Raw genomic sequence first — 26802 nt, 5'->3', positions numbered from 1 at the left:
CGGCCTGCAGGGCGAGCCAGGAGCCTGAATTCCGCCCGCTGGATCTGGGGCGCCCGCATTTCGGAGCGTGGATCTGAGGGACCCCGGATTCCGGAACGGGGGATGGGGACGTGAGGGCAGATTCTGGAACCGGATTCCAGGGCCTGGAGGCCAAACCTGGAATCTAGGGTCAGCATTCGAGAACCTGGGGCTGGAACCCCATAATCCCAGCTGAAATCTGGGGGGCAGGGAGAGGCCAGCCCCGGCGCCGCAGCTGTTCGTTTGCCGAGTGGGAGGACCGGACCGGCGCCCACTGACTGAGCGTCTCCCGTCTGCCAGGCCCTGGGGCCGCATCAGTGACTAGCGGTCCTCGCTCCTGGGGGAGCTGGCACAGGCCTGGGAGAGGGAGACAAATACACATAACGAATGTGTAAGGAACATGGCGTGTCACAAAATAGTATGTGGAAAAATAAGGCAGAATAACGGGGCTTGGGAGCATGTGGGGAGAGGCGCGTTTTTAAGAGCGTGAGCCTCCTATAGAGGGTGACACATTTGAGAAAGAATTGAGGAGAAGGAAGGGACCAACCTTGTGAACACGTGGGGAGAAAGTTTTCCAGGGACAGGGATCCGCCCGAGCAAAGTACATGTCCTGGCGGACATGGCAAGGGATGGACCTCCAGGGGGGTGCCGAGACATTAAAGAAGGACACAAAGGTGATATAACATCAGTGTATTCTGTGTTATACACTGCTGCTGTGCAACAAATAGTCCAAAGCGTAGTGGGCTTACAGCAACTCACATTTCTTATCTGTGTTTGTGTGGGTCAGAACCTGCGTATGGCTCAGCTGGGGTGTCTGGTTCATGGCTTCACAAAACTGCAATTAAGGGGTCAGCTGGGGCGGGGCTCACCTCCAAGTTCACTCATACCATTATTGGGAGGGCTCAGCCCTTGCAGGCTGCTGGGCTGAGAGGCTCAGGTCCTTGAAAAGACTGTTTCAGCTTCTCATCACCTAAGAGAGGACCAGATGTGGGTTCTGAAATCCTCACTGTTGGTGGGCACAGGGAAGCAAAACCTGAGAAGCCAGATATCCATAGAAAAGAATAGATGAAATCCTTTTGGTAGAGCCCCACAGTGGAATATTACACAGCAGTGAACCTGATGTTATTTATGGTTGCTATAAATGTGGTACAAGGGACAGGAGAAAAGGGACGTGGTTGACCTGGAAGTCAGCATAGGGGGTTCCATCTGGAGCAGAGACAGGGTGGCACATGGGGATGGGCACACGGCCAGGGCTTCCATAGGGAGGCCACTTTGTGTTTTGTGAGCCCAGTGGTGGTGACTATTCTGTAAGCTGGATGTACGAGTTAAGATGCTCTTAGTGTGTTGGACGTATTCCATGCTTCAAAAAGCAACTTCCCTCAAACTTCTATGTCGAACAGTGGTCCGAACAGAAATAGAACATCCATCCACCCCTGGCAAAAATAAGAAATAATTATGTGATCTGATAAAGGAGTTATTAAAGGTACAATGCTAATGATGTTGCAATATGTAAATGTATCAGTCAACACACATCATAGCCTTAAACTTATGTGGTGTTGTTTGTCAGTTATATTGCAAACAAAAAAGTACTTAAAAAAAAAGGAGAAAAGAAATAGAACGTGAGCCCCATATATTGCTTTGCATTCTCTAGTCCCTACTTTAAAAAGAGTAAAAAGAAACGGGAAAGATTAGGTCTTCATGTGTTTTACTTAGCCCAATATACCCCAGTCTAACCAATATTGTAATCAACACAGAAAAATTATGGATGAGATATTTCCCATTCCTTTTTTTTTTTTTTCATTCCAAGTCCTGGGAATCTGGTGTGTATTTTATCCCTACAAAATATAGTATGTTAGATGGTGTAAGTGCTAAGCAGAACAAAAGGAGTATGTGCAGGGTGGTCGGGGGAAGGCCCCCTGAGAGGGGGACAGAGGCGAGGGGACGGCGTTCCGGGGGAGGAGCCGGGGGAGGTGCCGGGAAGGGACGGTGTTACCTCCCAGCACAGAGGTAGGACGTGCCTGCCAGCACATTCCGGGAAAGGTTTGATTCCGGACGGTGAGCAGAGGAGGCCTTTGGAGAGCACCCTCTGGCACTAGCCGGGACAGCCAGCCGAGGGGGATGCGGGTGTCCCGCGAGGCACGGGAGTAGTTTTGAGTTGCTGTCAAGGTAACTCCAGTAGGGAAGATGTGCAGAACCCTTTGTAGGCGCCCAGCCCAGCCTAGCTCACCCTACTGTGCGATCCTTTCGACAAGGCGATTTTTCCCATGAAAAGAGGGATTTTTCAGAAAGGTCAAGTCACTAACTCAAGGACCCCAGAGCTTGCGAGGGGTGGAGGTGGGATTTGAACCAGGTGAGCGGGATCTCAGAGTGGAGGCCACTCACCCCATGTCACTGTTCCACACATCCCAGCCTCCTGGCTGCTGGCCACTTCCACGCTCCTGCCCTGCCAGCCTCCTCAAGGTTCCTCAAGGGTGCCCTGGCCTCCAGCCCCCCTGCCTCGGCCTCGCCACTTCCACCACTGGTGTGTCATCCCCCCACCTCCTGGCCCATCCTGTCTTACCAACATCTCCGGGTTCGCATGATGACTACCTCCACCTGGAAGGCTCTCCTTGGGGATAAGAATTGTTCATCTCTGCAAAAAAACATGACGTCAGAGGCTGGCCCGTCTCCTGCTGCAAACCTGCTTCCTGGCACATCCAGAGGTGGATCTGGAACCTTCCCCACAGCGCCCAAGGACCACTTTTCTGACCTCATGTTCCCTCTCTCCCTGCCATTCACTCACCCCCCAGCACCTGGGGCTCCTTAGATGGGAGAAGTGCAGCCCAACCTCAGGGCCTTTGCACGGGGCTGTGCCTGGAGTTCTCTCCCTTCACAGCCTGGGCTTCTTCGTGTCACCCACGTCTCAGCTCCAATGTCACCTCCTCAGAGAAGCCCACCTTGACCACTCCACCTGAAGCAGCCGGGTTACCATGCCCCCCAGCACCAAAGCAACATCCAGTGGGTCTTCAGTGGGTGCCTGAAAGCTGGATAACACCCCCCATTTGGAGGCAGTTACTATGCACAGAGCCCTCTTCTATGTGTGGACCCCAATGGACCCGCTTCGAGCTCAGAACAATCCCAGATAACGCTATTATTTCCATTTTGCAGAGGGGGAAACTGAGGCACGGGGCTGGGGTTGGGGAATGGCATGCTCAAGTTCACACAGCTGGTTGGGAGGGGAGCTGGAACTCAAATCCAGGCTGTTGGATATCTCCCTAGTCATCCCTGTCCCTCCATGTGCTGTTGGGGGGCCCAGCCTGACCCCCCACCTGCCTGGGGTGGGGTGGGGTGGGTGCTGTGGGAGGGAGGGTGCTGAAACCACGGGCGTTATTTCTCACCATTCTGGAGGCTGGGAGTCCGAGATCAAGGTGTTGTGGGGGTCGGTCCCTGGTGGGAGGACACTTCCTCGTCTGCAGCCCGCTGCCCTGTCAGAGTGAGGGCCGGTCTGTCTCTCTCTCCTTTTCATAATGACCCTAGCCTCACTGCGGGGACACCCTCGTGACCTCACAAAACCTAATCGCCTCAAAAGGCCACACCTCCAATGCCATAGCGCTTCAGCCTGTGGATTTGGGGGGGACATAAATATTCAGTCCACCACATCTACCACGAAGGGGGACCTCAAGCTCTGGTCCCTCCCCAGCCCTGGGCCTCCTAATCCTGTTGCATTCCAGCTGCCAGGCTGGCGGAGAGCCCGGATCTACCCCTCCTGGGCAGACCCACCCCCCAAGCTCTTGGAGACTTGGTTTCCTCCTCTGTCCATGACCTCCCTACCTCCCAGATTTGCTTAGGCTGATTAAAGGCAAGGTCCCAAGAAGCAGGCCAGGCCCTGGGAGCAGCAAGCGTTCCCTCGTAATGAAGAATCATAGTTGAATGCCTGTTTGACTGTTTTAAAACATCAAAACAAAACAAAACAAAAAAACCACAAATCCCTGCTGTGTACATTTTCAAACTTCCAGGTCAAGGTTCACTCAGTCACACCAATTTTTCCTCCGGCCGGGCAAGGTTTGGTGGGGCACTGTTAGCGATCCCGTCCTGATGGAAAATGTCAGTGACCCATTATTCATCACATATTTTGTGATGCTCATTTTGATTTGAACGATCGTGTAAGAAATATTTATATAATTCTGGACTAAGGGTGGCTGCACACACTTGTGGGTCTACAAATTCCCACTGCAGTGGACGCTCTGAAAGGGTGAATTTTATCATTTGTGAATTCTATCTTCGTAAAAAAAAAAAAAGGCAGGAAGAAATGATAATTTATCCTGATGCCTGAATTTTCAGTCTTCCCCTTAAATTTTGCACCCAAACTGTGAAGGTTCACCCTAGTCCCCACCCTGCGAACTACAGCGAAGCCGAGCCTCAGATGAGAAGAGGTGTCCAGGCCCTTTGCTGCATTAGCCATAACAACCTGTCCCTGAAAAGCCAGGCCATTTCCTGTCTTCACCAGGAAACCGTCTTCAGGGCCCCCTTTGCTTTGTCTCCTCCCCAGCCTGGCTTCCCAGACCACATCCGACCCAGCCCTCCCCCTCCAGACTCCAAACATCCCGTCCCAATCCTCAGGGTCCCGGAATATCAGACGTATCTGGGAGTAGCCTCAGGGAACTCTGAACTCGGTGTCCTTTCTTCCTGATATGTCCCTTCCTCTGTCAGCTTGGGGCCCTCACACCAGTGCTACCGGACAGACTGAAGGACATGGGAACCGTGAAGGTGAAACAGCTTCAAAATGCTTAGTACATCGTAAGCGCTCAATCGTTGCTTGCTTTTATTAGCATCTTCAAAGCAATGCAATGCTGATTTAAAAAAAGTGGCTTCGGTGATCTATTCTGGAGATGGGGTATCTCATTGGGGAGGTGGGTATGGATACACCCCATTTCCTGGCTGGGGAGGTCTCTTCCTCCCACATTCTCCAAGGAGAGTTTGTGGGTTTCCCCTGGTAGATGGGGTCACTGCTTTTTGGTGCAGACAGGGACATCCTCAAGGGCTGGGCCTCAGGTAAGGTGAGTGAGGCACTGACTTCAGGACCTAAGTTTAAGGGGGCACCCAAAAGCTCAGCCATCAAGGTAAATATTTTAACACACTATTCAAAAATCAAAATCGATGTCAAAAAAATCCATGATGAACAAGAAATGAAAATTGTAAATTAAAACAGAATCTGGCCCTGTACCTGCTCAGCTCACCTCCCTGCGCCCCCTCCCCAGTCCTGTCTACACTATTTAAAAATCTTGATATTTTTACCATCATGGGTGGGGTGGTTTATTTTTTGCATACAGTTTAAGTTTTTTTAATATTGCCTTCAAATATTGTTTTTCTTGAAGGAATTTTGTTGCATTCCCTTAAAATTTTTACAATTGAAGTATGACTGATATACAATTTTATATTGATTTCAAATACACAACTGGTGGTTTAACAGTTACCCATATTATTAAATCCTCACCCCGACTAGTGCAGTTACTATCTGTCAACACAGGAAGATGTTACAAAATCATTGGCTATATTCTTCAGGCTGTATTTGCATCCCTGAGACCAACTTGTATTATGACTGATAACTTTGCTGCCCCTTTTTCCCACTCACCTTCCTCACCCACCCACCCCAACTCCTCACACCTGAGATGAGTGCCTCCCTCTCCGAGCCCTAATCCCCTGCCCTGGTTCCAATTAAACTTTACTGACAAAAGCAGAGCCCAAAAGGTGAAAACACTCCAGGGGTGCATTCCTGGATGAGTAGCAATTATATGGATAGGAAGTAGAGCTGTGGGTGCGGGGACTGGGGTCAGTTCATGTCTAACGGGTACAGAATTTAGGATGGGGACGAAATTTTTGAGTCTAGATAGTGGTGATGGTTACACAGCATTGTTCATGCACTTAATGCCACTAAATGGGACACTTACAAATGGTCCAAGTGACAAATCTCATGCATATTTTACCATCATAAAAAACAAGCGCCTCTGGGCAGTAGTTTGTCTATTTGATTTTTAAAAAAATATCGCATTTATAAAATCGCTACATGTTGCGCACTTAAAACATTGTGTATGTAAATTGCAACTGTCAGCCCAGTCCGGGTCCCCCTCACTCTCCGCACCCGCCCGAGGTCCGTCTCTTGCGGCGCAGCAGGCGCAGAGACCTCTCGCGGCCACCAGGTGGCGCCACCGCGCCTCCCAGCGCCCTGGACATTTCGCGCCCCCAAGGTGGGCGGCGCGGAGGCGGCGCGATGCGTCAGCCGGACCGCGGGCAGGGGAGCCGGAGGACACAGCTGCGGGGCCGAGGCCAGACCCCAGGCTGGCGGGGGAAGGGACGCAGCTGTGAGTCACCCGGGAGCCCCCGATCGACCGTGGGAGACAGTCCCACGCTAGTCTGTCCGCTTGGCTAGTGAACTGCCTTCTCCGGGAGCCGGTGAGGCAGGCGGTAGGCTCTGCATGAGGCTGCGCCTGGCGCACACGTGTGGCTCCCACACCAAATAGTCGGTGGCCTGGCGGAATGGCAGTCTCACCACGCCTCAGTTTCCCTTTTCCCCTTATATTGCAGATAGACAGGGCCCCTGCATACCGGCTCCTTGAGGATTACATGAGCTGTGATTCAGGGAGCTTGGTACAGAGCAGGCGGTCAGTACACGTGAGTCCACTCCGGGGGGAGAAAACCGAAGTGGCGACCACTATTGCAAGGGCACCCGAGAGGCAGCGTGCAGCGCAAGCAAGAATCATGCTCCCCATTCCATCCCCGTTTACCCCGGGCCTGGATTTGTCCCCGCAGTCAGGTGTGGCGGTGACAGGGCCGGCAGGGGGTGCGGGGCGCCCTGGCCCAGCCACCTGCGCCTCCCACGCGGCGCCCCACCCTGAAACTCGCGGAAGGCGGGGAGGGGGCGACCCGGCTCGTCCTTAGGTTTCCGAGTGCTTTGGGTACGTCAAGGCGGCTTACGGCGACCACCAGGTGACATTTATTGAGTGCTTACTGAGTACCCCTTCTTTGATGCTTCCTGCACCACAGTGGGCCGGTGTGCATTCTCATAGGACAGGTGGGGACACAGGCCGCTTTCGCAAGCCCCAACTTTGAGGACCTCGAGGCGGTTCCCCGCGCCCACCACCGTTTACTGAGAGCTTACTGTGTACCCCTTATTTTATTTAACGCCCTCTCCAACCCAGTGAGGCCGTCGTTGCATGCCCACTGGACAGAGAGAAGCAGGGAAGGTAAGTCACCCAGAGTCTGGGGTCCCTGTAGCCAGAGACGCCCACCCTCACCACCTAGGAGGGATCAGGCTGCAAACTGGGTGCCCTCCCCGTGCAGACCCCCAGCAGAACCTAGAAAAGGCACGGGCCAGGGACTCTCCGGGAACCGGGAGGGGATTCCAGGCACCCCCCCCCGCACCCGAAAGTCCGGGCTGTCTCGCGCGCTGGAAATCCCGCGCGCGCCCCGAAACGCGGCGCCGCTGCCGGGAAATCAGGAGAAAAACTTCTGCTTTTTTTTTCCTTTCTGGCACTCGCTCTCCCCCCGCCCTCACCCACCCCGCGGCGCTCGCCCCCACGTGGGGCACCACCCCCTCCGCCTGGCGCTCCGCCCCCTCGCCGCCGGCGGCCAACCGCAGGGCGCCCTTCGCTCGCCTTTGTGGGCTCACCAATAGAGGGGGAGGACGGGCCGCCAGGGCCACGCCTCCGTTTGCACAATTCTATAAAAGGCGGCGCCTGTGGCCGCGGGCTCAGATCGCTGAAGCCCGGGACGCTCGCGTTTGCTTTTCTGCTACCTGGATTATTGCGGGGACTTTGCACAATTCCTTCCGCCTTGCCTGGGAAGGATTTGCTCCGTTTCGAAGGTCTTGGACGAGCGCTCGTGCTTCGTGGGAAGGCTTTGGGTTTTCTGACTGCAGATTTTGCGTTTTCTCCCGCGGGATTGTTGTGGAGCGTTTTCCACTGTGGATTATAACTGCACCATGACGCTGGAAGAGCTCGTGGCGTGCGACAACGCGGCGCAGAGGTAGGTAGCCGGGGCCACCGCCGCCTGCGGCCGGCCTGGCCGGGCAGGGACCGAGCGCCCCCACGACCGCCGGGCGCTGACACTCTTCTCCCCCGGCCGCAGGATGCAGTCGGTGAGCGCGGCGGTGGAGGAGCTGCTGGTGGCCGCGCAGCGCCAGGACCGCCTCACGGTGGGGGTGTACGAGTCGGCCAAGCTGATGAATGTGTGAGTCAGGCTCTGTCCCCCGAGCTGGACGCGGGTGGGGACCCCCCCTCCGCTTTGCACTGTTGCCGCTGCACCCTTATCTTGCAGGGGGCCGGGACTTCCTCAAGTGTCTCCATTGTGGATTGAGGGCCTCTGCTTTTTGGGGAGAAGGGGTTGACTGCAGTATTCTGATGCTGCATTATTTGCAAGCCCCCCGCCCCCAGCCCCAACCCCGACCTTGCGCTCTACCTAATCCCCCAGCGCTTTGAAGCCGTCTTGTCCCCCGGCCCTGCAGCTGCGCTCACAGGCCATCCCCCTGCACACCTGCGGTTTCTCTTTGCTTTTGCAAACAACCCGTGTGCGCTGTGGCCCCTCCCGAGTCCCCAGCTGCTGACCCGTCCCCTCCCTCTGGCCCCCTCAGGGACCCTGACAGCGTGGTCCTGTGCCTCCTGGCCATTGACGAGGAGGAAGAGGATGACATTGCCCTGCAGATACACTTCACGCTCATCCAGTCCTTCTGCTGCGACAACGACATCAACATCGTGCGGGTGTCAGGCATGCAGCGCCTGGCGCAGCTGCTGGGTGAACCTGTGGAGACGCAGGGCACCACCGAGGCCCGGGACCTGCACTGCCTCCTGGTCACGGTGAGCCGGCCCGGCCCTGCCCCGCCCCACCCTGGCACCTGGGCCTGCGCTTGTCAACAAGGCTGAGCTGGCCGGCCTTGCACCAGCTCAGCACTCAGCCATGCTTGGCATGTCCCGTGGGCAGCCCGGCCGGGGCTAGTCACCCAGCCTGCTATTCTGAGCCGGCCTGTTTTCTCCACGGGGGCCCTGGGAGAGGGAGGCTTCCGTCTGCCCCTTGGGCTCGCACTGAAACCCCTCTCTAAATCCCCTTCTCCCCCCTCCCACAGAACCCTCACACAGATGCTTGGAAAAGCCACGGCCTGGTGGAGGTGGCCAGTTACTGTGAAGAGAGCCGGGGTAACAACCAGTGGGTCCCCTACATCTCCCTCCAGGAGCGCTGAGACCCTGCTCGGCATCAGAACCTGTCGAGTTGCTGCCAAAAAAAACCAAAATAAATATTTGACCCCCCTCCCCCAAGAACAACCCCCCAAAACAACCCAACCCATGAGATCATCGGGGGCAGAAACGTTGGAGATCGGAGAGGGGAGTGTACGGCCACCCCCTGGGCGGTGAGCCTGGAACAGTGCCAGCAGCGGCCACCGGAGAGGAGAAGAGGGGGTCCCGGGCCAGCAGGAGAGGGAACCTGGAGCTCAGGCCTTGTGACGGAGCAGCTGGAGTGGGGGAGCTGCTGCCTCCCCCGCGTGGAGGGCCTGGACTCTGCATTCTGGGTGGGGTGCCACTGCATCCCCCACCCTTCTAGAGCCGACATCTGCAGACAGGACCTAACTGACTGAGGGTTCGCACCCTTGCCAGGACCGTACTTTGGGACTTGGGAGCTGGGGCTGATGTTGCTCTGCACCCACGAACTCCCAGTTTGCAAACTAAACCATCTATTTTGTTACTTGCACTTGTTACTTGAACCACTGAAGTCGAGAGATGGGAAGCTTACAGATAACATGTATTTTTACTTCTACTATGATGGCTTTGTAATAAACTTCTCAAGCTTCTGGGCTCTTGTGTGTGTGCCGCCTCTGGGAGGGACCGCGACCCCTGCCCCCTCCCTGCCCCCAGGCTCACCAGGAAGTGTTACTTAAGTCCCTGTTAGCAGCTCCGGGCTCCTTTGCAAAAACAGTGCGTCTTCTCTCTGCAGCCGGCGCCACCCAAGTCCAACAAATCTTTGCTTCTTTTTTTCTCCCTCCTCCTGCCCTGTAGCAATTAAAAGACCGGTTTATTACGAAACCTGGCCGCCATGCCACTGCTGTTACCGGCTGTGCTGGAGCCAACCCCAAGCTCTGGGCACACACAGACGCACCCCTGGGGGGCTGGCTGCAGCCCCTGCTTACCCAGCCACCACCGCAGCCCGAGGTCCAGAGAGGTCAAGGGGACACCTGGGACCACACAGCGAGGTGGGCTCAGAGCTGCCTTAGCTCTTGCAGGAAGAGCTTTTGGAGACCCCCCCATCCAGGGAGAGCCCCCACCTCCCACCCAGGCTTTCTTCCTAGGCTGGACCTTTCTGCTGCAGTAAGTTTGAAGAAAAAAAAAAAGCGAACACTTTTTCTTTCTCCAAACTGAAATCAACACAGAAAAATACCCCAGGAAGTCGTGCTCCTGGCCCAGCTGGTCTTGGCACGCTGCTGCGATTTGCCTCCGAACCGAAACTGTGAGGCCGGGCCAGCCACCTCTCTGTCCCGGGGCTGCGGCGGCCTGAGCTGCGAGCGCGACCGTGCCCGGCCTCGGCCCTCCCGCCTGGGTCTGCAGGGTGGGCTCGCCCCTGGACAGCCTCGTGTCCCCTGCCTGGTCTGCGGACCGACCGGGGGCGATGAGGGGGCCGCCCGCAGGCCGCGACCTTTCCACGGAGCCGCACGTGGGCGCGGCAGGAAAACCCCGGCGGCACCCCCCGCCCCCCGGGAGTCACGGGGCTGGGGGAGCCCCGCGGGGGAGGAGGGGGGAGGGGGAACTTCCGGGGAGGAGAGCGAAGTGGGGAGGCAGGCTCCCCGGCAGAGAGGGCGCAGGAAAGCCCGAGGTGGAGCCCGGAGCAGGGTCCCCCGCGGCGGGAGGGGCGGCAGGGGGAATCCCTGGAGCCGGTGGGGGAGGGGAGCACGGAGGCCGAGCCTGGGGGGGAGTTCGGAGGGGGTGAGGGGAAGGAGCGATTCCTGAGATGGAGCCCAGCGAGGGCAGGGGACGTGGGGAGGGCGTGCAGAGGCTGAGGGGTGCCCCCGCCGAGTTGGGGGGCTCAGTGGGGAAGGATTAGCAGGAACAAAGGAGCTCTTAGTATCTGGTTGGCGTTTCCTGTCCCCAGGGTGACCTTGGCCATCCTGATGGCGCATGTGACCTCTGACCCTCTCATTCCTAGGTCCCTTGTCTAGCGTGTGGGAGACCCCAGGCTTCTGGGTCCCAAGGAGTTTACAAGGCCTAGATGGGATCCCAGCTGTGTGGACCTCAGCCTGTTCCGTAACCCCTCTGTGCCAAACTGTCCCCCCCTGAAAAATGGGGACAGTAATGTCACTGCCTCACTGCTTGCTGAGGAGGTTGAATGAAATACACGCTCCTTAGATCAGCGCTTCCATAGACAGTAGAAGGATTAGCCATTCTCACTGCCTCCTATGTCAGCACTATTATTACATCCCATGTATTTCCAGAACCATCTCCTTTAATTGACCCTGTGAACTAGCAGAATGGGGAGCAGGGACCCCAAAACTCAGCAAGACAAAGAGCATTTTGAAACAACTCAAATGCAAAAAAAAAAAAAGAAAAAATAAATAACAATTTCTGGGTGAACAAAATTGTAAATCAAGAAAAGATTGCTGATTTTTCCTCCGGCTTCAGGCTCCGTCCGAAGCCTCTCAGCCTGGCCCTGCCCCTGATCCTGCCTTGATTGACATTTTTGGTACTTGATTCATTCCCTTTGCAGGCCAAGAAGGGAAGGTCCAGAGCAGGGAGCCGTGACCTCCCAGACAGGGGCCACCTAAGGCTTCCGCCTCCAGAGGCCAGCCTCTCTCCGTGTCACCTGTGGGAACGGGGACCGTCCCGGAGCTCAACAGTTCTCCCATGACTGTTACTATTACTGCTGCGGTTGTTGTTGCTGGCACTAATAAAAGCATTGGGTCTTCCGGACCCAACTGGAGGATGCTGTGCAGGAACCTGCTTCCAGGGCTGCTGTCTGCTGGGTTAATAGCAGCCACTAGGCTAGACTTACACAGTCCTCCCCGGTGTGAACGCCTCAACCTTGACGGCTGGGGAAACGGACACCGCCTGGAGGGGCCACACCCTGGCAGCGAGGCTGGGGGCCGTAATGACAGCAGCTGCCACTGCGCCAGCCGGCCCTCCGCAGCCTGGAAACCACCCTAGAAGGGGCATGCTGGTATGTGCTCTGCACAGAAAGGAAGCACAAGGGCCCAGAGGGGTGCAGCGGCTAGCTCAGGGTCCCACAGCCAGACAGTGACAGAGCCACGGACCAGGCCAAGGCCTGTGTTATTCAGAGTTCAGGGCCAGGGATGCAAAGCGCACTTCATGAATGACTGTGGCCTAAAGACTCAAGCCCCAATCCCAAGTCCTGGACAACCAGAGACTGACCCACTAATGACCTCCTTCCCCGAGACAGGTTGTTTTGTCCCTAAGGGATACATGCTGGCGTTACACACACTGGGTCCTGGCCAGATACAGTGACCCCGCCCAGTGCAGGGAAGCTGGAACCTGGCCCTGTGCGGGCAGCCCGCGGGTGCCCTGGGGCCAGTTGCTCCACCTCTTGGGTTTTGTTTCCTTACCTGCACGGTGAGGGTACTAACAGGAGCACCCATCTCTTGGGGCTGTTTCAAGAGTAGGTTAACTAAAATATGTATAGCATTTCAAACAGCAGGGAGACTTCCAGAAGAGTGAGGTGGTATGTGACTGTGTACAGGTTCTACCTGCACTCCGTGGCCCGCCTGCCTGCTTCCCTGTGAGCAGAATTCCCCGGGGTGACCGATGGGGGTCCCATGATTATAGTTAGACCCCTCCCACTTCACCCCACCCGGAGACCCCGATTCTGTAATAAGGCTTTGCCTCTCTCTGTGAAGTAAGGCGGCCCCGGGACATAACCTCTTGGAGAGGCGGGCAGCAGATGTGGCTGGTCGCCTGAAGACTTCTGTTCTAAGCATCGGGCATGGATGGCCACATGTGTACATGCATGCACACACACACGTGGGCTTGCACATGTGGACAGCATATGCCCAGACACGCAGAGCTGCAACCGGGCCCAGACACACACAGTGCATGCATGTCCTTACACGTCATATGCTTGCCCTCATGCTAGATTTCCCCACCGTGTGAGCTCCCCGCAGCCACTGTAACAAAGTTAACAGATCAGGGGGCTTCAACAGCAGAAATGTCTTGGCTCCCAGGTCTGCAAGCCAGAAGCTCCAGGGGAACACCGGGTGCCTTCTGAGGCTCGCAGGGAGGGTCTTTCCAGGCCTCTCTTGCTTCTGGTGGCCTGGGACGTTCTGGCGTGTAGGCATTGTTTCTTCATGTCATCTTCTGCGTGTGTGTCTCACTGTCCAAATGACATTTTACCAGGACACCCGTGGTACTGGATTAGGGCCCACTCATCTTAACCTCATCAGGTGCTAAACCCCATTTCCAAATAAGGTCTGTTCTTGGGTACTGGGGGGATAGGACTTCATCTTTTCAGGAGACAGAGTTCAACCCTAACGCTCACAAAACACTGGCACGCGGCTCCCCGTCTCCCATGCAGACGCTTGGGAGCCCTGGCCCACGGTCAGCAGATGTGGCACACGGGGACCCGCGAGGAGACACCTCTTGTCCTGTTGCCCGGCCCAGCACAGGCCCTCGTGCACGTGAGGGCCCAGTGAACACGGCAGGAATAAGGCGCACACCCGGCCACATGTCCAGCGCATGCGGACGGCAGATGCCCAACCACTGCCTCCTAGTCTTCATGCTGGTGCGGGGAAGGGGGCCGGGCATTCACTTATTTATCACTGTCACCCTCCCTGTTCCAGGGTCGTTCCTGGGGGCATTGACTCCCTGGTACTTCCTGTCTGCCCAAGCGGGTCCAGGAGTGACCCTGCCTTAAGAGAAAGACCCCAGGAGAGCCGAGACTCCGGGGAGGCCAAGGGGACAAGGAGGCATCTCTGAAGAGTGGTTCTCAGACCTCGGGGTGCATGGGAAGCCCACCCACCCAGCTTCACACCCCTGGCTCCTACCATGCGCCCAGGGGTGCCCAGGTCTGCAGGAGACAGGTGTTCCCTTTTCCAGGAAGCAGCAGAGGGATCTGGGGTCTTCCTGGGGAAACCTTTCGGCCTGAATAATTGCCCCTCACTTCTCCAGGGTCAGGATGAGACCTCTGGCCTCTGGCCTCTCCCTTCCCTGTGCAAAAAGGGCCGAGCGTTTCCCAGCCCCGTGGGTCCTGGCCCTGCGGTCCCTTCGCCCGGGTGCCCTCCCTGGGCCTCTGTTACATGCTATATCTCCCAGGTGTTTTCTCCCCTGACCTCAACTCCCAAGCAGAGGGTGTGGCCTCTCCTAGATAGTTAGGGTAGCAGTAGTGCCCAGCTCCGGGCTGGGCGTGCACAGGCACGGGGAAGACATTCAGGAGTCGGACCTGCTTGCTGACACCCACCAGGGTGAAGAAGGCGCCCACAGGGCACGTGTGAGATGCTCAACAGCTTTGCAGACGGCCGGAGACCCACAGTGACCTGCGGTAGCCTTCGGGGTCCCAGAATGACCCAGAGACACTCCGGCAGAGCCGTACCCCCTCCCCCAAGGACGCGAGGCGGACGCAGACGCAGCCCCTCCATCTGGGGGAGCCCCTCCCTGCCCTTTCCCGGCATTGTTCATTCCTCCCGTTCCCACCCCACCCCCTCTTGCGCGGCCGGTTCCCAGGCTCTGGCCTGGGCTGGGGTGCGAGAAGGGCGTGCGGGGCCGCGGGGGCCCCGCCGAAGACTCTCCTGCGAACGGGGCTGCACCAGCCCCACGCGTGAGCACACTCGTGTCGGAGCGCGAGCCTGTGCGTGCACGCGTGGGCGGCGTTGTGCCGCGGCGTACACAGCAGGCGCGCCATAAATGCTTCGCTTGAGGATGGCTGCTAGGAAGGAGGGGCGGGCCACACCGGGAAGGGCAGCCGCAGAGCTGTGGATTCGAATCCGGTCTCGCGGCTTCGCAGCTACCCGAGCGGCGCGCAGAAGCGTGACTCAGTTTCCCCATCCATAAAAAGGAAAGTCTATTCTCCTCCCCGATGGGGAGATGTGACCAGAGAATGCACGTTAGCGTTTGGCAAACGCTCGGCCTTGGGAACCCTTCCCGCCCTCCCTCTTCCCCACCCTGTCCCAGACACTCGCGGGTGGACAGGGGCGCTGACTAGCGCCCCCGTCGGCCCTCGCCCCAGCAGGCGGGCGTCCCGGCTTCCTCGCTCCTTAAATTGTTTAATTGGAGACAGAGGCGGGTGTGCAAGAGACAAATCCCCGAGTGGGCGAAATGCAGGGACCTGAGCCCCGGGCTCCCCACGTCGGGGGCTCCAACCCGCACCAGCGCCCCCTCGGGAGCGCCCTGGGCGCTCAGCCCCTACGCACCGGAGGCCCCGGGCGCCGCCCCCTCCCCGCCCCGCGGTGCCGGCCTCCCTCTGGTGCCCGTCGGGCGCGGTGTCTGCGGCCGCCCCGGGGTGGGGGGTTTCTAGCCGACGGCGGCCCTAGCGGCGTCTCCCTCCCCCAGCTTCTGGCGGCGGGCGGCCGGGCCGAGGGCGGGGCGTCTGCACAGACCCTCCTTTTGTGAGCGGCGCCTTCCCCTGGCGGCCTGGCGCTCAGAGCCCGGGCACAGAGCCAGCGCCCGGAATAGCCTCCCTGCCCCGCCGGCCGCCCCACGCCCCGCCGAGCCGCCTGACCTGCCCGGCCAGGCGCGGGGAGGGGTTGGATGGGGGTGGGGTGGCGCCCGGCCGCGCAGCGCCGCCACCCGCCCGCGTGCAGCTAGGCCTACTGTGTGCACATCACTGCCTGCAGATCCCCATCTGCATGTAAACACTCTTGTGTAGACTTCCGCCTGCGTGCAAGACCCACTGTGAGCGTACCCTCTTTGCCTGCAACCGTGTGTGCAAATTCCCATTGAGTGCAGACCCCTGTCTGCATGTGAGACAGGTAATGTGGTGTAGTCAAGAGTAGGGTGCGGGCCTCTGGAAAAAGCAAGGCAGGATATTTGCAGTCAGAGCAGTGTGACTACATGCAAGGAAACCCCCTACCAAAACTGTGTGTTAAATATTCAGCTCTGGAGTCATTCTACAGTGAGATCAGTTGGTGTACCCCAGATAAAGAAGAGTAGCACATGTTTATTTTATGCTAATCATTTATAATCATGTGTCAGATTCACTTCAACATGCTAAAAGGCCCAGGCCTCTGTGCTGTCTTTCCTCCTTCAGATCTGATGAAGTGATTTTGCAAAACCGGCAAACTAATTTAGCTGCAGGCCAGCTGTAAACACAATAAAAGGCAAGAAGGGTTCCACCCTAAAGATAAGATTGCACTTAACTTACTCTTTTGCAAACAATACCTCAGCCCACTTTGGGGGCTGAGCAGGTGGCCTTGGTTCATATGCCCCCAGACCCAGATGCTGGTATCTCAGGGAGAAATCAACAGAGCAGGAGGTTACTTGTATCTAGTTAATTGTAAATATCCTGGGACCACTTAGTAAGTCCACTCGCCTAAGCTTTTTCTTTCTGGTTCCCGAAAAATCCTCATCTGCCTATAAAACCCCCTAGACAACACACCGCCTGTGCTCTCTTGTCCCCTTCTGGAGTAAGCCAGGAGCTCTTTATTTCTAAATAAAAGCTTCTCTCTTGCTCTCCTACCTTGAGTGTTTGTGAAGCTCATTCTTGGACTTCGCAAACAAGAACCCCAGCATCACATGCACAGAGCAGATAGCCTCCACGAGTGCCAACACCCGTGTGCACTGACATTCAAAGATCTACACAGTGTGTGCGAGAACCCACTGTGAACAGGCACATCCACGCTCAGGAGTATCCGTAAGTGGAGGTGTCCCATAGTTTTAAAGGCTGTTCGTGCAATAACCCATGTGTGGGTAAAAACCCTACTCCGTGCACACCTTTATTTTGCTGGGTAACCTGTGTGGTCATCAGGATAGAGTGAACATTTTCCAAGTTCAATTGCTCGCTGTGCTGACCCCCACACCAGTGGATATGGGGTGTGAGCAGTATGCGGAGTGCTCCCCTGAGAACTGGAACCCTCTCTAAAGGTCCTTTATGCATATCTCAGTTTACCCCACGTGGAGAGCAACTCTCCTTTGCTTGAGTCTCTTCTGGTTCTGTGAGAGGCTCTGAAGGCATAGGAGGAAGTGGGTTGCACAGCCCCTGCGTTGTGTGGTTTTGGACAGTGGACTCAGGCATGCAGGGCTGGGGGCAGGGCCTCCCAGGGCCTTCCTGGAAGCCCGGAGGGCAGGTGCGAGGGCAGGCAGGCTCCGTGGGCAGGACGCCAGCGGGTGGCTTCCCTGAAACTGGGCACAGCAGCTGGGAGAGGTTTCCGGGACTGCCCGGCCCCACCTGGCCCCGGGCACTCTCGGCAGATGGGCGGGGCAGGCGGGCAGTGCCAGGAGGAGCCAGGCCCCAGCCTGCAGAGGACTGCCCAAGAGCCACCCCCTTGTGTGCGTGCATGTGCGTCGGCCGTGCGGGTGCAAATCCTGTAGCCCGTATTTAAAGGTGCATGCGCATGCGCGCGTACACACACATAGGCCCGCATTTGTGTGCTGCCCTCGAACCACAGGACACAGGAAGTGACCATGAGGATCCATACTTGTCCTTAGGCTCCCCAGGACAGAGATATGTGCCTGTTTTGCTCACTGCTTTGCTCCAGCACCTGACAGTTGGTTGGCGCTCAGTACATGTTTGCAGAGTGAACAAATGAATAAACGGACACATCATTTTGCAACTATGTACTGAGTGCCTACATGTGTTGGGCACTTGTACATCCGGGAACAACAGAAAGATCCCTAGACTGACATTCCAGACACGTACACAGGGTGTGAATAAGCTCACACCTGCACACACCTGGGGGTCCCAGGCACTGCGATGAGGAAACACCTGAGTCCACTTTAATTCACTCACCTGCAGAAACCAGGACCAGGTGAACACACGGCCCTGGTGAATGGGCACATGTTTGTGTACTTGATTTTCCTTTTCTCTCCTTGCCATCAGCCTGTGCCATCCCCCGCTGCCACCCCTGCTCCTGACCTCCCTTCCAAGGCCACTGGGCGCCCACACGTGCTCCAGCGGTTATGGGAGCACAGAACACAGGGGTTCCTCAGGGCTCGGTGAGCCTCACACCCCCACTCCCCTAGCATCTCTGTTACCAGGTGGTCCCATGGTCTGGAACTGCCACCATCTGAGCTTCTCGGGGCTTAGGCTATTGTCTGCAGAAGGCTCCAGAAAATGGGCAGCCAGGGCTGGCAGGGTCCGAGCTGTGCAGGATGGGGAGTTGAGGAAGCAGCTCTTGGATACCCCCTTTCATTATATATCCTTTTATTTTACAGCCAGGGAAACTGAGGCCCAGAGACGGGGTGGGCTTGCCTATGGAGTGGGAGTCAGGAGGGGTGATACTGGGAGGAGTACATGCCCTGGATGAGAAGCCTCTTTTTTCTCATCCCCTTGCAGCCAAAAAATAGCAGGTTCCCACAGCCGCCTGCCTGCAGGGGCGAGGACAGGAAGGTAGTGGGTCACGTGGGTGGGGGACGGAGCTAGTAGACCTGTGGGGTGGGGGTTGGGGAGATCCTCTGCGTTCTGGGGACAGAGATGCAGGAGGGAAGCCAGAAACCAGACACACACACACACACACACACACACCCCTCTGACAGAGGCACACACCTACACACGCACACACACTCCTTGGCCCTTTCTTGTCAACAGATGCTCTGTTCCCAGCCTCCAGACTCTGCTTTGCTGGAGAGGGAGTGTGTGTGTGTTTGTGTGTAGGTGTGTGCCTGTGTGCTTGGCAGGTATGCATAGATGACAGTTTGCACACATGTTAAGTTTTTGTGTGTATGAATGTGCACGTTTGTGTGCATGATTGTGTATAGGTGGGCATTTCTGTAGATGTGTGTGCATGTTTCTGAAGGGGTGCCCATGGGCACACACACATTTGTGGGTATGTATGTGTGTGGTTTCTGAGTGTACCCGTGTGTGTTGGGGAGGGAAGTTACAGGTGTCCCCCACATCCAATCCCTGAATTCGGGAATCTAGTGTCATGGGGCCTAGGACCATTTGCACAGACACCCCAACAATAACGAAGGCAATAATAGTAACAGCTATCATCTACCCTTTCATTACTATGTATCTGACATTTTTACAAAACATTTTATATTTATTTTCTAAAGCCAGGTCTATTGACCTATAATTCATGAATGATAAATTCATATTTTTTCGGTGCATAGTTTCATGAACTCTCACAGCAGACCAGTCGGGTAACCCTCACACAATCAAGATTTAGATCCCAGGTGGCCCTTGTGCCCACCGCCAGTCCCTGCAGCCACTGAGCTGCTGTCCATCTGGTTTGGCCTTTTCCTGAAAGTCACACAAATAGGATCCCACAGGCACAGCCCTTAAACCCAGCCTCAGGCATTGACCCATGTATAGTTTGTTCCTTTAAAAAAAAAGGGGGGATGTAATTCACATACCATGAAAGTCACCCCTTTGAAGTGTAAATCCAGTGGTTTTAAGTGTATTCCCAGAGTCGTGCAACCATCACATCTAATTCCAAGATACTTTTATCACCCCGAAAGAAAGTCCCATCCCCCAGTCGTTCTTGATATTCACAAACCGGGGTCACACCCTGTGTGGCCTTCTGTGTCTGGCATCTCTCACTTCCTAGAGTTTTGGGGGTTAGTGTCTTCCTTCTTATTGCTGATGTTATTCCACGGCAGGGCGGACCTCCACCTGCTCACCGAGGGCCGGACAGCTGGGCTGTTTGCAGTTTTTGGTGATTAGGAACATTCATCTCCAGGTCTCACTGTGGCCCCACGTTTTCATTTCTCGTGGGTAATACCCAGGGGTGGGATTACTGGGTCCCATGGTGGGTAAACACCTTCCATCACTAATTCCCTTATTCCTCATAATCTAGGAGGTAAACGATGTTATTAGATCCTTTTTATAAGACGTAGTTCTTCTCACAGATGTCTCTGTCCTTTGCACACACACGACAGGAGGGTTGCACCCACCCCCACCCCAGGTCCTCCAGGACCCAAGCAAATGTCCAAGGCAACCCACGGGGCACAGCATCATGTCCGTCACACCCGACACCCCCGAAGCAGGCGCTGGTGGGGCCTGCAGACCCAGACATGCTGCAGTTTCCAGCCAACCCGTCTCGTCCTGACAGTAATTAGCTCCCAGACTGGAGGGGAGACGGTGAACAGGCTCCGAGTCATCGCCGCGGCCCCACGCCCACAGGCCACGGCACCGGGCAGCGTGCATCCAAGCTGGGCGCCCCCTCCTCGCCCAGCTGTTGCGGACAGGCCCCTGGAGAGTCAGGCCTGGGTTCCCACCCCCTTCCTGGACCTGGCCCGTCGTGCCTTCCCCGCGGGACCGTACCCCGCGGGCTTCGGAGCATGCACACGCTTGCCCGCGAACGTGCGCACGCCCACGCACCCCGGACCTCCAAACGCGTCCGGGCGCCTGTGGACTGGCGGCGCGCGCCCCGGGGCTGGCGTGAGGGTGGGGCACCGAGGGCGCACGCCCCGCCCCGCCCCGCCCCCTCCGGCCCCCCCGGCTCCCCGGGGCCCCCGCCCCGCCCCGCCCCGCCCGCCCGGGCGCAGTCCGGAAGATCGGCGGCGGCGGCGCTGGCGTCACGGGTTTCCACTGGGGCCTCGCGCGGGGGCCGGGATTCCCTGGCGCAGGAGGGCCCGTGACGGCGGCGCCGGAAGGCTGGCCCGGGCTGGGATGACAGCAGCCGTGCGTCGCTGGAGCCTGCCTGGGCGGGGGGCGACGGGCGGGGGGCGTGGCCTGGAGAAATGACAGTGACTCCGGCGGCGGCGTGCGCCGCGCTTTGTACCTGCCCGGCCGTGGGCTGACCTCTGTGCTCCGAAGACCAATGACCGCCATTGCACAGATGCGGAAACTGAGGCCGCGGGCTTTCACCTGTGAAACTTGTGGAAAGCGCCCAGCGCGTGCCTGGCGAATAGGCCATTGCTGGGTTCTCATCTCGCGATTCCCACATAGTCCAGAGATAGGGGCCGGGGCTGGCACCCCGTTCTTCCCAGCGCTTTCTGGGGTCCAGACCCCCTACCTGCACGTCTCCCTCTCTGTCCTGCAGCTAGCCTGGGGGTGCTCTGGCGCCACGCGGCAAGTGGGCTCTCAAGCCAGATCTGTCCACACTCTTGGTCCCCGCCCCCCAGCTCTGGCCGCAGCCGTGGCCAGAGGCGGTGCCCGCGTCCGAGCCAGGACGCCCGAGCTGCCTGGTGGGGTGTGCCCACCGGCTGGCTGTCTCTGTGCTGAGGGCAGGGCGAATGGACTCTAAAAATAGTCTGGGAGGAGGCGAGTGCTATTTTTAGTCGGAGTGGCTTAGGCCCTCCCAGGTCCCCTGGTGAGCAGCCTTCGGGCCTGGGCTGGTGGGGTGGGGGCTCCACTTTCCAGGGTCCTCACCCCTCCTGGGTGCCCCACCCGCCAGGTCCCAGGGTCAGCCAGCCTGCCCTTCTGTGTGCACAGCCCTCTCTGGGGAGCAGAGCTGGGAAGACACGGGAGGGGGGTTGTCTGAGGCCACCTTTCTTCAGTCCCCACCCTGCGTCCCTAGCTTCCCTAGCCTCTTGTTGGGCGCGAAGGCTGCTTTCTATTTTGGGAAGGTGCTGGAATAATTTCCCGAGCTATTTTTAGCCGGTTTGGGGATTCCTCCACCCAGGCTGGCCGCCTGCCTGGGCTCCTCCCTGGCCTCCTCCTCCCCCCTGGCTGACCCAAGGCTTGCCTTGATCATAAAGGGCAGACAAGGACACACAACCCCCTAGAGAGAGGAGTCTCCCCTGGGACAAACCTGGGGTGGGGAGACCCCCATATTTCCTGGTTGGTAGGGGGAAAGGAGCTCTCAAGGGTGTTTCCACGTGCCAGGTGAGCCAGACATTCTGGCCTCCAGGAATCCATGACACGGCACATCAGAATTCCATCTCCAGGGCAGGGTGGGGCTCCATGGACTCTGACCTTTCACCTCCTTCCAGGACGTGACAGGTCTGCGCTGCTAAGAAGGGATCTCGACCCCCTCGCCCCTTGACTGGTGGGTCCCATGTCCCCAGGAAGAGTATCTTGGCGAGGGTAAACTGAGGCACAAGGTGGAAGAAGGAGGGGTCATATCTTAGGCTCAGTCCCTGATGGCTTCATCTTCATCCACACTTTACAGCTTAAAGGCTGGATAAATTTGGGGTAGTGACTTCATCTCTGTGCCTCAGCTGCCACCTTCAGGGAAATGAAGTAGCAAATTGCAACGCTTGTTGTAAAAATGTGAGTATATTAAAGATCTTAGAACAAGATTGTGACAGGAGACGGAGTAGGGTGGGGTGGTGGGTGGCAGAAAGATTGCTGAGATGGGTCTGGCTGATGCTGAGAGAACAATTTGGGCTCCAGCTGGCTCCACACGTTGAGACAATTCCCCAGCCATTTTTTACTTCTCAAAGTCCTTGAGGCTGCCAGGAGCGACCCCATGCTACAGATAGGAAACCGAGGCCCTGGAATAATTTCACAGGCCAAGGGTCTCATGACTGGTGACATAGGGCAGGCCACTGTGGTCTCCTGACTCTTCTGCTCTGGCCCACGCCGTATTCCATAGCTGCCTTTCGGATCCTTTCATCCCTTCCTCCACTCACTCAGCAAATATTTGCTGGGCACTGTATGAGCTTCCTACCTGCTGTAATAAGTCACCACAAACAGCAGCTTAAAACAACACAAATGTATTCTCTTACAGTTCTGGGTGGACAGAGGTCGCAAATCAGTCTTGCTGGGCACAAATCAAGGCCACGTTCCTTCCGGAGATGCTAGTGCAGCACTGGTCTCCTGCCCTTTCTCGGCTTCTAGAGGGCCAACATTTCTGGGTTTACAGTCATGCGTCAAGCCAGGTGGCGATCACGCTGGCTTCTGTCTTCACTTTACCTTCTCTGTCTGACTGACCCTCCTGCCTAGCTCTTATAAGGACCCTGTGATTACTTTGGCCCAAATAACCCAGGTTTTTCTCCCCATCTCAAGATCTTTAATTTATTATCCCAGGAGCAAACTGCAAAATATTCACAGGTTCTAGGTATTAGGAAGCAGACAGCTTTGGGAGGAGCGTTATTCCTCCCAGGGTCCCCTTCCTTGGTCGGGCCCTGCCAGGTGTGGGACCGACATCTAGGAACAAAAGCTGCCGGTGCTTGCCCTCCTGAAGCTCACAGCCCCGGGGTCCTCGCTGCTTTCGTCAGATGGACACAATGAGGAACAAGTAATTAGAAACAGCGTTGCTAGATAAAATACAAGATTCTTGGTTAAATTCGAATTTTAGATAAGTAATTTTTTAGTATAAACGTGTTCCACTTAATATTTGGGACTTGCAAAAAATATGTATATATTTTTTAGTATGTTTCATTTACTATTTGGGTCATACTTACATTAAAAGAAAAAGCTGTGTAGGACCCCTATGCCTGACTAGGCTACAGGTTACAATTTATCATGGAAGGGCTTTAATCAGGGGCAACGGATTAACCAAGATGTGTCAAGCTGGCTCAGGCCATGGTGTGAAGAACACGGCCCAGGTACTGAGCCCTGTTCTGCACCCAGGTGCCCACCTGGTGCTGTTCTAGAGGGTTCTCCCTGGTGTATTTTACAGCCCAGGCGTGAGTGGGCGGGCCCTGTGTTGAAGGCTCCGCCCCTCCTATCTGAACATGCGCGTCGTGTCCGCTTCAGTTCCCTGAGACTCTCGTCCAATCAGAGGCCGAGCCTTAGCGTCAGCTTCTGAGAATGCTCTTGCCCACCTGGCTCTGGAGCCTGGCGTGGAACTCTCTGCGCAGCCTCGCGGGGGCGGAGCTTCGCTCCGGTGCCTTCTGCGCAGCCACGTGGCCGGCGAGGCCTGGCAGTGTCTGAGACGCTTTCGAGGGCCACAGGGGCTGGTAGTCTCTGGGAGGCGCTGGAATGAGTGGCCCAGTCGGGGTGAGGGCCATGGGGCCCTCTGGTTTCCTCGCCGGATGCCCCAGCTGGGCTGTGGCCCAAGCTTGGGGAGCAGAGCCCAGCCGCCGAGGCCGCCCGCAGGAAGTTAGGGGGAGACTGAGGCCCCCCAGGAGGGTCCTGGCCCATCAGACCGAGCCTCCCGCCCGAGGCCGCCCCGGGAAGCAGGCGATGGGCAGTGCCCCTTCCGAGAAGGGGACCCCGGGGGCCTCCTGGATTCGGAGAAGAGAGGTGCAATGGCCAGAGCACCGGGAGCAAGGCGGCTCCCGACTTCGGAGAAACGGGCAGGAAGCGGCGGCCGGCCGAGCGGAAGTCAGCTCAGCCCGGCCGCCCGGCCGGCCTTCCCACCCGGCCCGGGGCTCTGTGCTGGCCGGCGGCCCGCAGCCTCCTGGCCGGCCAGCGCAGGGGCCAGCACGGGGAGCTGCCTATACGCATCCTCCCTGTGCACCACCTTGTATCACGGCAGCCACGGCAGTGGGCTGTGTTTTAAGATTTATTCTTCATTTTTTCCGTCGTGCCAGCTGACTTTTGCAAGCCTATTGCGTCTGGCCATGACGGCCGGACTGTGGAGATAAGGTCCACCAACAGATAGTAAGCGCGGGTCGGCATGTGGCAGGAAATGCTCCCGGAATCAGGGCGTCCGCCGTCACTTCCTCCTGCCATCCCCAGTTGGATGTCCAGGGCGCTACAGCATCTTAAGACCGCCAGCCAAATTTACTTGTTGAATGCCTATTATGCCCTTTATGCTTATTGAATATCTAAATATCTTCACAACAACCTCGGTGTCATTATCCTCATTTTGCAGAGGAGGAAACAGAGACGCAAAGCCATGAGCTGTGGAAGTCCCCAGCAAAGCTGGTGGCAGAACCTGCCCCACCAGTTCCTTTTACATTTCACGTGCTGCCTCTTGTTGGATGCTTTCAGAGGCCATGTGGACGTGCTGCTGAGGTTCCCCCTGCAGCAGTCACGGGAGGAGAGCGGGTCCCGCAGTCCCGGGCCTAACCCCGCTGCACTCCTGTCCTGAGGTGTCTCCTGGAAACGAAGAGCCTTCAGGAGCCCGCAGAGGGAACGTCTCCAAGTGTGCCAGCCAGGAAAGAGACCAGACGTGAAGGGCATTTCCTCCCTTCCTCTGCTCCACATGGCCAGGATTAGGCTGGCAGAGAGACCAGACAGCAGGAGTTGGGAGGAGGGCAGCTTCCGCCACTCCCTCCCAGTGATGGGATGTTACTGGGGAAGCAGTTACATGACTCAGGGGTCCGGCTTTGGCTTCCTTTTATCCCTAAGCCCCTGTGTTTTATCCTCCCATTAGATGGGTGACCATAGCTCTGACCTTACATTTGTGCCCAGATTGTCCAGTGAACCTTTTAGACCCTGGTCTGGGAATTCCTCCTTTCCGGAGGCAGCCCCATGTGGCTGTGAGAGTGGGGACACGAGTGCCAGCCAAACACAGACCCTTTCCAGAGCCCTCCTGATACGTAGGGAATGGGCAGGGGGCAGACACTCTACCTGGCGGAGCAAGCAGGGCTTTTCCTGAATGTTCTCCAGGGCAGGGGCTCCCCTTTCTCCTCTTCACCACCGATCTCTTGCCCAGGACCTGAGGCTTTAGAAGCAGTAGTGTCACCACTACTTGCTCCAGAATCCCAGTGCCACTCAGCCTGCAAGGACTCGTTTTCTTGATCATGAAGATCAGCGGAGTAAGAGGGCAGCACTGAGATCGTCTCATATGAAGGCACGAGAAGAGGCATGGTTGCTCCATGAGAGTGTAGAGCGAGTGAGGGGCAGAGCCGGGACCACGACCCTGGGGGCCTGCCGGCCAGCCCTGCTCACTTCACCTTGCTCTGCTCCGGTGCAGGCTGACAGCCTGCTGAGGCAAGCTTGCTTTCGCAATCTCGGGCTTGGAGTTCTTCCCAAGGTGATACATTTTGGCAAAAAAGCATGCCACACTCCTAGGGCCGGCTCGCCACAAGGTCTTGCATCACCCTTCCCACTTAAGCCCCGTGCTGGCTGCTACATATCCACCACGTGTGTCCTGCAGAAAGCGCTGAGCCTGACGTGGCCACCCAGGGGAGCCCCGCCATCCTGGAGCTTTGCTGCCTACAAGGACCCTAATGGGGGGCTTTTCCCCTCATCTCTTTGCATCTCTGGGGGAGACTGAATCCCGAGCCCACCTCGTTGGCTGCGTCTCTCGGACTCGCCAGGAGGGCGGGAGCTGGAGAGCGGGCAGGCTTCCGGAGCAGGGACCTTCCGACGGGAGGGCTTCGGAGGGGGCAGCGGGTGGGAGGCAGAAGTCCTGGTGGACTGGATTCAGATAAGCACTTCTGCTTCTGCACCCGGGCCTTGTGAAAGTGTTTACCTTTTCTTTTTTCTTTATTAAAGTGCTGATAATATACAATCTTATCGTGGTTTCAGATGTACATCACTGTGTCGGTTAGCCTTTCTTTAGCATGAAAATAAAGCTTCCTAATCATTGTAAATAAAACGTGCAGAGTGAAGGTTGGCTGGGGGTAATCGTTCTCCCCTCCGTATTGGTCAGTTTCCAGAAGTTTCTATTTTAGTGGAGTCTCTTGGTGCCAGTGTTTTCATGGAGGAGAATGTTAGATATTGAGGCTAGTGGGCGTGGAGATGCACTGCCCACGTCCCCTCGCAGGAGGATGAGTTGCCCGGCCTCCGGGAGTGTGGTCCGTGGACGCCCTTCAGCCGCCGGCCCTTCGGGAGGTGCTTCAGCTGCAGAGAGCTGCCTGGTCAGGGGTCACAGTGTTCTGGAGGCAGCCTGTCCGATGGCCGATCATTGACGGAGATACAAAGGCCTGCATTTGGGCCCAAAAG

General features: G+C 57.1%; 1 protein-coding gene and 1 long non-coding RNA gene across 2 annotated transcripts; one reads left to right on the top strand and one right to left on the bottom strand.

Moving 5' to 3' along the window:
• Positions 1-699: 699 nt before the first annotated feature.
• On the bottom strand, positions 700-10736 carry LOC108393261 (uncharacterized). The gene is made up of 5 exons (XR_012124575.1): positions 10417-10736; positions 9903-10031; positions 3396-3482; positions 2579-2650; positions 700-1451 (listed from the first exon to the last, which is right to left on the bottom strand). It is a non-coding gene; the product is annotated as an uncharacterized lncRNA (long non-coding RNA).
• On the top strand, positions 7648-9832 carry GADD45B (growth arrest and DNA damage inducible beta). Its single transcript, XM_017653946.3, has 4 exons — positions 7648-8019; positions 8122-8223; positions 8624-8846; positions 9113-9832. The coding sequence occupies exons 1-4, from the start codon at positions 7976-7978 to the stop codon at positions 9224-9226; spliced, it is 483 nt and encodes a 160-aa protein (XP_017509435.1). The 5' UTR covers positions 7648-7975; the 3' UTR covers positions 9227-9832.
• Positions 10737-26802: the final 16066 nt, after the last annotated feature.

Source organism: Manis javanica, chromosome 13 (assembly GCF_040802235.1).
Source record: "Manis javanica isolate MJ-LG chromosome 13, MJ_LKY, whole genome shotgun sequence".
NCBI classification, from domain to species: Eukaryota; Metazoa; Chordata; class Mammalia; order Pholidota; family Manidae; genus Manis; species Manis javanica.
This window is presented reverse-complemented; position numbering and strand designations above follow the sequence as displayed.